At 39.5% G+C, this 14,129-nt stretch overlaps 1 protein-coding gene across 1 annotated transcript in view; it reads right to left on the reverse strand.

Moving 5' to 3' along the window:
• cep112 (centrosomal protein 112) overlaps positions 1-14,129 on the reverse strand; it is a 119,417-nt gene that overhangs the window by 61,960 nt on the left and 43,328 nt on the right. Inside the window, exon 19 of the mRNA XM_017306138.1 lies at positions 1,180-1,315. Within this exon, the coding sequence (XP_017161627.1) occupies positions 1,180-1,315 (136 nt within the window). The remainder of the gene's footprint in view (positions 1-1,179; positions 1,316-14,129) is intronic.

Consider the following 14,129-nt stretch of genomic DNA (forward strand, 5'->3'; position numbering starts at 1 on the left):
ATTAAGCCAAAAAAGAATGAAAAAAAATTCACTGGTTCAACTAGCGAAGATGTGTAAAAAGTCTTAAAATATATTAGGTTTTTACTGTATTAGCATTCCTAAAATTGCTAATCAAGTTAATTGCAGGGTTTGTTCATTTTAATCAAAAACCATAAATCCACAATATATGGTTTTAACAAGCAGTATTCTCAATTCAGTATTCTGAATTAAAAAACTGTTTTGGCAGCTAAATTATGAAATAAACAGACATGTCAGCTCAGTGAGCTCAGTAACATATATATATATATATATATATATATATATATATAGCTTTGCATCTTATTCAGCTTATCCAATCATCAGATTGGTAACATTAACTTTGGGGACGTCTGTTTGCTGATGTTGTTTTGTACCGAGATGATATTTTAGGCTTGCACAGGTTATAAAAGGCGTTTTTCCACAATTTGCACAGAACAACAGTCTTTTCTTGCATCCCATCAGCTTGGTTTTTGAAGCAAAAATGAATCTCCAGTKGGCCAAGAGAAGCAGCTTTGTCGTCCATCTCTGTTGTCATGTGTGGTGTGTGTCAGATTTACGAGCATATCAGAAACATGTGAATACAATGTTCCGCTCTGAACATTTACATACAAAAAATAATAAAAGCAATTTCATTAAAAATGTCTACATAATTAATTAATCAAAATTAATGATTTTAARTCCCGAGAAGTTTCCACAACCATCTTTCTGCTAGCGTTTTAATGTGTTAAATGCCGTTTTGGCCTACTGAGCAGTACTTAGTTTCCTACAGAGAGAAGAGAAATGCTCTCTAGATTTTCCAAAGATTTGGATTCTGTCATATTGTGTCCTCTTCTCAGCTCACCTCACAGGCTTTCAATCTGATTTGGTGTGAGGATYGAGACAGCCACAAAGGTTAATTTTCTGTGTGACGAGTCATTTTTATGTTTATTTGGTGTTTTTGATTACTCTTCTGGTAAAAGACCAACAGTTTGTTACACAATGCACAAAGTTCTCTAGGTTTATAAAAGAGAAACTGTCCCATATCCTGCACCGAACRTGATTGATTTCCCATGTATTCATCCTTTGTTGTTCCAAACATTCCTGGCGAAAAGCCCAAACCTAATCACATCTGACCAAATCACAGTTATATTCGAGGGTCAGGATTATATTTATGTGTCAGACCTGGAGTTTCATGTCAGTGTAGACCTTCTCAGAGCTGAGCTCCACCTGCTTCTTGAACTGCTCCAGTGCCAAATCGGCCTGCTGGATCTGCTGTCTTTGGCTCTGTTTCGCCCGGTCCAGCTGGCTCTCCATCTCTCTTCAAAGCAAGCACAAGAACAAAGGAATGAATACACTTCACCCAGGCAAAGAATATCAGCTGCAGGAAAGAGGAGAGAGAAATAGTAAACTGAAGAATAGGCCGACTCCGGGTCTCAAAAGTGTACAATCAATTATCATAAATTTGGAAACACTAATATGTTGCAATCGGCTGTTGTCTTTGCAGAGGGTAGCATCCACTTGTCATATAAGGAACTCTGAAAAAAAACCTTATTTATGCAGTTAAATATGAAGAACGGGAGATTGTCACTCACTTTTGATTTTTAAGAAATTATGAGGCCATGATCACACTAAACATACACTGACTTTTTAGGTTTTTTATGATAAGCTTTTACATAACATTCTGAAGAGGAAATCTCTCATCTAAACAGAATCTCAATTACTGGCTCAACCTGCTTCCACTTCAGTACTCAGTCGATCCGGTTTAGGAAAACAGTCTATCATGACTCCCCTCTATCATCTTGCCATAGGGCAGAAGTCTTACAGTGCATTTAGAACATAAAAATCCTTAAGTTTCTTTATTTTGTAAGAAGGAAAAGATTTTAATAATTTGTTTTCTCTAATAGAAATCTGAAAAGCCCTTCTGCACCAAGGCCATTTGAGTCAACGCTCTGTAAAACCACCTGTTGTTGCGTTTACAGCGGCAAGTCTTTTTGGAGCATGTCTACACCAGCTTTATACATCTAAARACTGAAAATTKATATGATTTTACCAAACTGGTGGAACTGAATTTAATTTAGTGGTGTCAAAGTAAAAATGCAAAAGCTAAAAGTTTATATATTTATACTGAAGCTGAAGTCAAATTCCTTGTTGTTGCACATCTTAACTGTAAATTTTCTTTATTTACATTATTTGCTTAATTTGAAGTTTTACATAAATTCAATGCAAACTTAACAGGCAATAAATAGATCCTATATTGCCTTACAATTGTGCGCTAGAAATTTCGTGTGTGTCCTCCATACCGGTTTGTGATTACGGCTGCCAAATGTCAGGTCACAGAGGAGCAARTAGAGGAGGCCTGACAGGCATACTGAGGGGGACAGCACCGTACCGAGACCTGTCAGAGTGCAGCCAGCATGCCCAGCCTCGACATCATATACAGGAGAACCGAGCAGCTGTCAAACTTAACAGCACAGGGGTGTGTGTGTGTGTGGAGGACAGGGCGTATGTCGAGGCGGATGGATGACAGAGGTAGATATGAAGGTTGGAATGGAAGGGGTTTATTTTTGTATCCATTCAAACAAACCCATCCTCCCTCTTCCCCTCCCTCCCACCACGGGTCGCGCGAGGCGAGTTTTTGCTCCACCCCAGCTGACATCGGGGCAAATGGCAGAGTGCACGCTTGACTGATCAGTCAGTCACAGAGCTGAAATACTCACATCTAGACCTAGAGGCAATTCCAGCCCTTCAATTAACCTCAATTTCTGTTCAAATATTGAACCTTTCTGCTGTGCTCCTAAAGTGCAATTTGCAAATTCATGCAAAGTGAAATGCATCAAATTAATGGCGGTGAAACATTTTTAGAAACCTGTAATCAACACGAACATCAAACAGTTTATGACCGTCACACATAAAGTGCAGGGTGAACTCGTGCATTCAGTCAGACTTGGACAGTAAAAAAAAAACCTACATCTACTGGAGTCATGCATGTCAGAAAATTATGTGTGGCTGATTAATTGGCCTATTTTGTATTTGAGATGTCCACCACACCACTCCTGGAGGAACCTGCAAGTAAGCCTATTCAATCCAGTTTTACAAAACGCTAAAATAAAGCAACAGACATGATGCACGACAGGCTCCTTGGAGTTACAATCCCACAGATCCTCATTCTGATGCAAAAATATGTCAGCATTACAGATAATACTGCATGACCAGTTTTGCATTCTTCCTTTGCTTTGTTTCACAGTGTGAAATAAAGTACAGGACGTAAAACGTGCCGGTCGTGTGTCAGTGTACTTTCTACCCTGTACTTTCTACCCTGTTCTTGTAAATTAGCGCTCTAAAAAGGTGTGGATAATTATTCCTCCCTGGACAGCTGAACAACCGGGGGATGGAATCCTGACCAGTGGGGGATCCATTTAAACCCATTAAAAGAACAGCTTTTACAAAGACAGGGTATRAAATTTCATGTATGTGYGTGTATTTTCATGGAGTGTGTAAGKTACAGTGTCTTGCAAAAGTATTCATACCCCTTAAATTTGTTGACTTTTTCAACATGTTATTGGGTTTTTATATAATTTGTAATAGATCAACAAARAGTAAATCATAATYGTGAAGTGAGAGGACATTGGTAGAAAGTTTTAACTTGTTTTTTTGTTTACAAATACACATCCAAATAGTGTGGTGTAAAGTATTCAGCCGACTTTACTTTCATTTCCACTGTACGGAATCCAGTGCAAGGAATTCCCAACCTGATTGATTCAAAAGATTCCCACCTCACGGATATGTGTGGTGGAGAAGTAACACTGCACATCAACCTGAACACACCATCTCTACAGTRAAACATGGCAGTGGCAGCATCATGCTGTAGGGACACTTTTCATCCGCAAGGTGACCATCAATCCAAAAATGGATGGAGCTAAAGATAGAAGAACATTTCTTTGAAGCTGCAAAAGGTTTAAAACCRAAGATGAGGTTCGTCTCCCAGCAGGACAGCCCTAAACATAAAGCCGAGGCTGCAAGGGAATGGTTCGATCAAAGAATAGTGAACCCAGACCTGAAAGCAATTAAGAATATGTAGCAAGACTTAAAAATTCATCCTCACCGCCAYTCTCCGTCCAATCTGATAGARCTTGAGCTATTTTTGAACATACCCCAAGAGACTTGCAGTTGTAATTGTTGTGAAAGACGGGTCTTCAAAGGATAGACTTGAATTGCAGATCCACGCCACACTTCGGTAAACCTTTAGAAGACTATATTGTAGAGTAAAACTGTGATTGTGATGGGGAAAACACAGAAGACTTTAACGRGTGCAGATACTTTTGCAAAGTCCTGGAACGCTCAAACTATGTAGGGACATGCAACGCTTTAGCTTTTATGTGTGCGTAACCATTTGCAAATTTTCAGTTTTTTAAAGAGAGAACGTTTCCCAAAATTAAAAGCAATAAAGAAAACTAGAAGAGCAACAGCAGAACGCAAAGAACAAAACAGCCCAAGAACAAAAGCAGCGGATACAGAAAGGAATGTGCAGGGTTTCTCTCCTCTTTAAAGTGTTCTGTCTCCTAGTAATTTTGGTTTCTCTCATGTTGGACATCAAACAACAAAGAGGCATTTTTTTTTTCCATTCCCAATTCTGTGTACTCTGTAATTATTAATCAAACTCACTGCATGACTGCCTTTCGGACTCAGCCGAACACAAAAGAATTTGTGGAGAGAGGCTAAGAAGGAATAAGAAAGGAGAATAGGAAACGGAGAGCATGTCAGAAATAGCTAACTTCCAAAGAAGAGCAAAAAAAAAAAAAAGGATTTGAACGTATGCTTCACTTGAGAGAGGAGAGAGAATTCATGCGGGTGTACGGGTGTGTGCACGTAGGCGTGCACGGGCCTTTGTTCGTGAGGCACGGTCCCAAACTCTCTCTGCGACTGACAACGCAACTCAAAGAAAGCACTACGGCTGTGTTGGAACTAGCTGCTGGGCTTACACCTCCAAGGATACAAGAGGAAAAAAGGAGGGGGGAAAAACCCCCACCAGAGCTAACTTTTAAATGAAACTAACTGTACGAGGATGTAAAGGAGGTCAAGAATAACTTTGTGTGAGAATGTGTGTGGTCACTAGAGTGGCAGACAGCGTGTCACCATCAATAACAGAGCAGAGAGATGAGAAGAAGGAGGGAGAAAAAAAGGGAGTCAGGGTGGCCTGGCAAGGAGAAGTGGAGAAGCAAAGGAAAAGCAAAGGAGAGGGATGCCAGCRCCAGGGCGGCCTGTCGGCTTTAAATGGATATCTGGTCAGAAAAGTGGAAGGAGAAGAGGCTCAAATTAAAGATGTGCCTTCTCTAAAGAGGAAGTCTTCTCATCCCTCAATCCTCAGCGGCTGTTTTAAAGAAGGGGGGGAAGGCGGACTGTGTGGGGGGAGGACCGGGGGAGGGTTTAGTAGTTTCTGCCATTTAGTCGCCCAGCCGACAAGAYTGTGGTCGTTTTCCGGGCTGCTCTAACCACACAATGCCACATGCTGCCTTTGTTATTGTGTGACACGTGGTTGATACACAGGGAAGTTATGCACACAGTCRGCAACAAACAAATACTTGTTTCCTACATGTTTTCACTTAAAATATCCGATAAGCACAAATGTCAAGAGTTTCCAGATCTTCATGGCCCTTTTAAAATAATAAAGGCAAATGTTCACCATGGTTTTATGGTACACATTTATACAGAATGCAGGAGGCAGATATGGAAACTGTGAAAACTAAAAATACTAAGTGAGGAAAAAAGAATAAATAAGGAAAGTTAGAGACGGAAGAAAGTGCACAAAGAAAGAAAATAACTGTATAATAAAGGAAGGACACAAGAATCAAGATCAGACTGCAGAAAGGAAAAGCTACAGGGAAGGAAAAACATGTTGACACAAATCAAAAGCAAAGGAAAGACAAATAAAATACAGGGAAAAACATGTTGACACAAATCAAAAGCAAAGGAAAGAAATAAAATACAGGGAAATGTAGCAGAAAACTAAAGAAGGACACAAGAGAAGATGGAATACAAGCAAGGATGGAACAAATGAAACACGGAAGAATGCAAGAAAAAATAGGAGACAGAAAAGGGAAACATAGAAAGACACAAAAAAGAAAGGAAGGACAAAACAAAGGAAAGACAAGAAAAACAGTCATAGGACATAAAAGATGGAAATATGGAATAAAGGACACAAGGACGAAAGGATTCTGTGAAGAGCAGATGAAAAGGCGGAGAAAGGAAACGGGGAGTTAGGATACAAGGAGGGAAGGAAGTAAATATTGAAAAAAGGACACAAGTGATGAGGAAAAACACTAGAAAGGATCTAACACAGGGTACATTCAAGGCAAAGAAGGAGACAAGAAARAAAAGGGTGAAAGGAATGAAGGAAGCATGAGGAAAGAATAAAGGACACAATAAATAAAGATGCAAAGGACGGAAGGACACATAACAGGCAGAGGAAAGGAGGGGGAAAAAGAATGGACAGAAGGAAATAAAAAATGGAAAGGGCTGTCAGACAAAAAGGCACACATAAGAAAGGATAGAACAAAGCACACATTGAAAGAAAGAATGAARGAGCCGAGGAGAAAAAGGAGGTAGGACACGAGTAATGCAGGAAATATTTAGGAATGCTACAAAGGACATGTGGAGGGACATGCAAAAAGGGAGAATGTATTAAAGACAATAAATACATAAAATATTGAAGGTAAGATGGGAAGGAAGGACACAARAAAAAGTGAAGTAGGACAAAGAAAGGAAATAATTAAACAAGGAGAAATGGATGGAATCAGCATAAAGGGAAAGTGGTGAGATAAATGAGAGGAAGGAGGAACAGAAGGAAAGATGGAAWAACTAAAAGAAGAAAACAAAGGCCATAAGCAAAGAATGTAAAGAAAGGAGAACATGATATTTAACAAAATAAAGTTGAGAAATACAAATATTATCCAAATTCTGCTCCCTCCCCCCCTCTTTACAGACCGGGAAGATGGTGAAATATGACTCCATACCTTTACAATATTGACAGGAACCCCATAGATATGCGATTATTACACGAGTACACAATGAAGAACCTCGTGGCTTATGCAAATGTTCTTTCTTTCCCATCTGAGCTGAGCGTTTAGGAATTGTATGGAGTAATGTGGGTGGAGCAGCWCATGGAAACAACTGGCAAACAGACCTGAATGTAAGCTTCCATATGGATGCCTCTRGTCTGTAGAATCAGAAGAGCCAGAGTGCGTGCATACGTCRAATGTGTGCATGTGCGAATGTGTGCGTGTGCGAATGCGTGCGTAAGTGCATGCAAGAGCCCCGCATCTGCGTTTGTGAGCTCATCCAAAYGGAATGATAACGAATCCACAGACACATCAAAGAGGCCCTGAAAAAAAGAGGGAGAACATAAAAAGAGAGAAAATGCAAAACTGAAATATTCAGCGCCCTCTGAAGAAAAAATAAAACAGGCTTCGTTTTCATCCACATCCCCAGAGAAACAGAGAGAGGGAGAGACAGAGAGGGGGGGGAGAGGAGGGGAAAAAAAAGAGACTGAAACAAGCAGAGAATGAGAGACAGACCACAAATAAGTGAACACAAAAGAGAGACAACGCAAGGGCGAGAAAATATTAAAGGCAGAATGAGTTGAAAAGGGAGCGCGGAAAAGGAGAGCATCATTGAGCTGGATGGCTTTAAAGCTGCCAACAAATGTGGCCGGTTTGTTGAAAGCAGAGCGCTGAAATAAAATGACTACAACGTGTAAGAAGAACGAGGTTCTTATTATCCTTCATCAAGAGAAACATCAGTGGGCACAAGATGTCATCTGTGTTGCTTGAATGAAGCGGTTTGCTAGTGTTCCTGTCAGGATTAAGCTATTCTTTAACAACCATTCTCACTGAAAGCTAAAGCAAATAACTTATTACAGCCAATTAAAAGAAACTGATACAAATTGTATTTTATTTTTCGTAAGTCAAATGCTGAAGACTAACTTGGTGTATTTCTTGGTTTTTCTGTCTTGTCTGACAGCAAACTGACAAGTGCAGACATCGCATTGACTTCTGGGCACCTGACGTTTTATACATCAAACCTTTCTCCGTCTACGAGCGCAGATATATTTAAGACCAAAGAAAATATGGTTTCAGACTGGATCCAAATGCAGGTCAAAAATAGCGCATGTTGAAATCTGGGGGAGTTGCAAAGGGAGAAGGGGCTTTATTCAAACACTGGCGGATGTGACAGATGACATTTCAATTCATCTTTGGAAAGCGTCTCTTTAGGATCCGGCGCTCTGCCACAGAGACTGAAAATGAAACCAGTGTTTTACATTGTGAATGTTACACCCCCCCCCCAAAAAAAAAAACACTAAAACGAGGGGGGATCTTGAGTACTTTTGATGCACAATTCTTCTATCTTTCAAAAAGTCAAATTCAAGCACTTTTCATCCATTTTTTGAAAGATTTTCCAGAGATATTTTCAACTGATGATTTCAGTTGCGGGCTGCACAGTAGTGCAGTTGGTAGAGCTGTTGCCTTGCAGCAAGAAGGTTCTGGGTTCGATTCCCGGCCTGGGGTCTTTCTGCATGGAGTTTGCATGTTCTCCCTGTGAATGCGTGGGTTTTCTCCGGGTACTCCGGTTTCCTCCCACAGTCCAAAAACATGACTGTCAGGTTAATTGGCCTCTCCAAATTGCCCCTAGGTGTGAGTGTGTGTGTGTGCATGGTTGTTTGTCCTGTGTGTCTCTGTGTTGCCCTGCGACAGACTGGCGACCTGTCCTGGGTGACCCCGCCTCTCGCCCGGAACGTTAGCTGGAGATGGGCACCAGCAACCCTCCCGACCCCACTGAGGGACAAGGGTGAAAGAAAATGGATGGATGGATGGATGGATTTCAGTTGCTAGTGTCAGAACATACACTGCTCAAAAAATAAATAAAGGGAACACTTAAACAACACAATATAAAGTAAATCAAACTTCTGTGAAATCAAACTGTCCTCTTAGGAAGAAACACTGATGGACAACGGGGACCCTCGTCGGGTCAATCAGTGTTGCTTCCTAAGAGGACAGTTTGATTTCACAGAAGTTTGATTTACTTGGAGTTATATTGTGTTGTTTAAGTGTTCCCTTTATTTTTTTTAGCAGGATAGTTCAAGTTACCATACAGTTAATATATTTAAACATTCAATCACAAACTAAAATCCTCACAATACACAAGACTCACTACACACAGAGTGATGCAAGTTAAGCATTTGTCTCTGTCATTTTTGATATCTTAAGACTCATAAAATTGCAAATTTGTTTATTGCTACTGTAACAAAAAGAGAAATAAAGGTTTTCCAATACAACACAGTATTGTCAGTATTGTTGGGGCTGTTCTCTCTCATCTGGCAAAGACACTTTTAGTGTTGTACGAAATCCTGCAACAGAATACTGCAGTGATGATTTCAGCAGCAGTAACTCGTCATATTCCTCACTCCTCTCTCCCTCGTCTGTCATTACAATGCTTCAGCCACTCTCTGGGACCTTCAGCTGCTGGGCCACTGTGGCTCTTTTTATACTGCAGATGTCAGAAGACGTAGCATGCATTTGTATTCAAGTGGATTTAATTCTATAAACGATTACGTACAGAACAAGTAGAAATATTCTACGTGTTTAAGTATCATTGACACATATCTGAACAGACATGCTTATTTTGATTGTGTTAATGTTTAAATGGAATTCAGGTTTTTATTGCACCGATCCCAAGAAATATTACTAGGGGGACAGAAACCTATACCAAAACGTTCCCTCTTTTCTGTAATAAACCTTACAAAATTGCCTTTTGTGACCATTTTTAGAAATATACATCATTAGCTGTTGGGAGATTAACAAGATAAATAAGAGTAGAAATATAAATATCTTCCTTTACTGTCTTTTTTCTGTAATTATGTGGAAAATACCACAAGCAAAACACAATCCTATGTACACTGGGTAGGATGAGCAGGAAACCTTTAAATTACAGGTTGGATGTAATTAAGTAGACACTTTAAGGGAGCGACAATAAGATTTCCATTCCCAGGAAAAAAAAAATCTTGTAGAAGAAAGACTGAAATGTAAAATGCTTTAAGGTTAAGCTACCAGTTCAGTTATCGTAAACAAGTTCACGGATCACTGAAAATTGTTACTTATTCATCAAAATATTGCTGATGGAGGAGACTTTTCCCACCATAAAGCCCAGTGAAGGAACTCAGAAATTTCCTTTTGCAGTTTTCTGGTATTGAACTGATGTTTAACCCATCCCCGAAATCTCTTTTTATGCAGTTGCCAAGGGAAAAACTACTGAGCTCTGGATAACCTTTTTATTATTCAGGATCCATACCTCCACCTGCACCCGCACCTGAACATTAACTGGGGTTGCTTAGATACTTCTGATCCCTGGCTGGAAAAGGAGGTTTGCTCGATTCTTGTTGGCATGCTGAGAACAATGAGTCCACTTCAAAGAGAAACTCACACACACATACACACACACCCACACACCTATCACAGGTGCATGATAAGTTTGCAAGTGGGGAAAAAACCCATTAAAAAAAAAAATATATATATATATATATATATGTGTGTGTGTGTATGTGTGTGCGTGCGTGCGCGTGTGTGTTTAAGAATTCTCTCCGCTCCTTCTACCCATTTTAAAACAAACAGAAAAAAATTCTATGAATAAGTATAAGGAAATAAGGACCCCAAGAATTAAGGAAGGAATTGAAGACACAAGAAGGGAAGATGAACTTCCTGCTGAATGGACAGCTGTGTTCATACCACTCACCAGGAGGGAAGCGAAAGAGGACCAGGCTAATACACTTTGTTGCTCATAGATAGCTGAATCCCAGTCTAATGAAGGAAAGTTGAATGGAAGGAAAAAGGGTGAACAACCACTTTATGTTGATGCTGATGTTTTCCAGCAGGACTTGGCACCTTACCTTCCACACTTCTACACCAAGTATCAGTACCTGGTTTAATGGCATGACTGAACTTGACTGAATTTACTTTAAGTGCAAAGAGAATCTACTGGTTATATTCATCAGAACCAACAATTCAAACAAGCTGAAAGCTGCTATTAAAACAACTTGGGATTTCCTTTAATAACTCAGCAAAGAAACAGGCTAATTTTCTCTATGCCACACTGTAGTCATGTACAAACTTATAAAAGTGACTGAGTGCATATACTGTGCACAAACGTAGTCCTTAGTTTTTCAACATTTCTGCATTAAATCTCCTTTATTTTGGTCCCATTCGAATTTCCAGGGTTTGAGATTTACCAAGACGAATGAATCACCAACATTAACAGAAGTAAATGCTTAAAATATACCAGTCAGTGTGTAATGACTCTATGAACTATGAGACTTACTTTTGAATTAAATTCCTCACATAAATTCACTTTTTGATGATATTCTGGTTTACTGAGAAATTATGAACAATAAGCTTCCTGCTGATAAATGACGATGGGCTTTAGCCAACGAGTGAAATCCCTGTTTTCTAGACAAAGCCTTGTTGAAGAAGCTAAAGCTATTAAAAGTTAATGGTGGACAACATAACATCTGGCTTTTAGTGACAAAAGAAGAAAAAAAAAAAAGAACAAACCATATTAAAGACTAAACAAGTAACTTATTTTCAGTTAATACATAAATAAACACAAATATTTCATACTTTTTTTAAGGCTTACACTTGGTAGGCACAGTTTTGGATGAGGCCAACCTGGTACCAAGTGACAGAAAGGAAAACATGAAACATGAAAACAACGGAGAATTTGAAGAAGAATGGAACTAAAACGAATGCAGCTGTTTTTCCCCTATTTTTACCAGACAGGTGGCTTTCTGAAGTTGTGAAAACTGGGGTTTTGAGGTCATTGTCGCAAAAAGTGGCAAGCTGCTCCCCCTCTTTATGCACGACCTTCCCTCTCTCTGTGGTGCACCTCTCTATCTCTATGCTAATGCCCTGTAATGATCTAAGGCGCGCCGAGGTGAAGGAAGTGGAGAGAAACTTCTTTGTTGTTGTTGTTGCCATAGTAACAAAGACTTGGCATAAATCTGATGCAGCAGTGCCTATTTGCACTGCAAGACAAGGTGCTGTTCTCGTCATAATAATGACATATATACATATAAAAAAAAAAAAACCTGTGAACTGGTTGTGTTTATGAATTCAACAGCAGCATAGATGCAAGAGAAAACACATGCCACACAGTACCTGGCAGATAGAAAGCATCTTGAGCGGCTCAATTTAATTTTATCATCCATCCTCATACTCACACACACACACACACACACACACCCGCACAAACATGCTCACACACACCTGCGTGCAGTCTCGCTTTGACTTTGAAGTTCCTCTGGATCGCCTTTAAAGGCCTTCAGTGTTGCCAGGGCAGCAGGCAGGTAGAAGACATCAGACTGCTTAGTGTGTGTGTGTGAGCGTATGTGTGTGTGTCTCTGTGGAGGCCGAGTACTTAATTAGCAAAGAGCCCGGCGGGCCGGTTGCCGTTTCTCAGTGTTTAGCTCTAAACGAGGAAATGACTGGCTCGTTACTGATGCTAACAACGGGAGTAATTTATGCACCGACCGATCTGTCTGCTGTATTAACGCTTTTTTTTTTTTTTTCCCTCTCTCTCTACTTGCCGCGTCGGCTTGACAGCGACAGGCAAACAATAGGCAGGCACAGTGACTAATGTCCTCTTGTTTTGTTCCCGSTGTATTCTAAATACAACAGCACTAAAAAGTGATTCGTTAAACAGTGACGGAAACCCACGGAAACGGTGAAACTGGGTATGCCTTAAACCAACAGGTAATTTCATCACAAACAATAAGAAAGCGCTCAATTCATTAAGACATCGCAAGTAAAACCTTCCTAGGATGGATGACGGTACGGTGGAGCGGAGGCTGCTCCGTGGGTTGAGCTGTTGTTGTGTTCAATTGTGCAGAACATATTCTAAGTTTGGCAGGGGAACTGTAATCTGCTGCTGACGGAGGTACATGGATCTGAAGTATTTAGGCAAAGGATTCATACAGTGCTAACAAAAGTATTTTCACCCCTTTGAACTTGATTGACTATAGCCCAGTTGTTAAGTTGAAATACATTTTTTATGMATTTCAAAAGTGTGGAGCCCCTTTGAATTTGATATCCCTCAAAAGTGTAAATGAACAGACTCCTTTGAAAAGTCAGTTAAATAAGAACAAATAATTCAATATTGGTGTAAATCCTGCTGTTCTGAGGAGGTTTGGTAGAGAACATTAATGAACAAACAGGTAAGAGTATACTACAAAGAAGAATGGACAAATATTTCATGTACAAAGCTATCAGAGAGTGTCTCCTAAGAAAATACTGCTATATTTGGTAAAAATAAGAGGTTATATAAAGCTTTAGTTGAAAGTAGGTTCAATAAAAATGTAGTAAAAAGCTTGAAAAGTAGGTAATCATTTCCTGCACGTAATAATTATGTGAGAATTTTTCTGATGATTTGTCACACAAAATCCCCAAATTCTCTGCTTTAAAAGTCACAAAATGTGAGAAAATCCAAATGGGGTATGAATAGATTTGCAAAAGATGTTAAATGAAGTTCCGTAAAAAAGGGGGCTTCATAAAACTAAAGAAGGGATTTAGGTAAAGGTAATTTCATTTATATGGCACATTTTCAGCAACAAGGCAATACAAAGTGCTTTACAGAAATTAAAAGTAAATACAAACAAAATAACAAACTGAGGTCATGGTATTTAAACTGTTTATTGTTGAACAAAACTCATCGTAAATGGCCTTGAATTAACTAATAGCAGATTTTATATGTATATATTAACAAGCTTCGCTGCTCTGATATAGACTTTATGTCATGCGCTTCAATGGCATTTTTAAGAATAATGACACTTCAGAGAAGATATGACACACAGCATAAAAACACAACAGCATCCAAATCCCAAGATATTCAGTTTGAGGTAGTAGCAAGAACTCACAGTTTTAAATGTGGTGGTTTAGCTTTCAGTAAAGGTTTGAAAAGACAAAAATAAATAAATAAAAATAGATCAGAAAAAAGAGACAAGATTTGAATCGGGTAGGATACACCCTGGACCGGTCGCTAGTCCAACACTGGGACGACAGAACAAACAACCACGCACCCACGCACGCACGCAC

This window comes from Poecilia reticulata, linkage group LG8 (assembly GCF_000633615.1).
Source record: "Poecilia reticulata strain Guanapo linkage group LG8, Guppy_female_1.0+MT, whole genome shotgun sequence".
Lineage (NCBI taxonomy): Eukaryota > Metazoa > Chordata > Actinopteri > Cyprinodontiformes > Poeciliidae > Poecilia > Poecilia reticulata.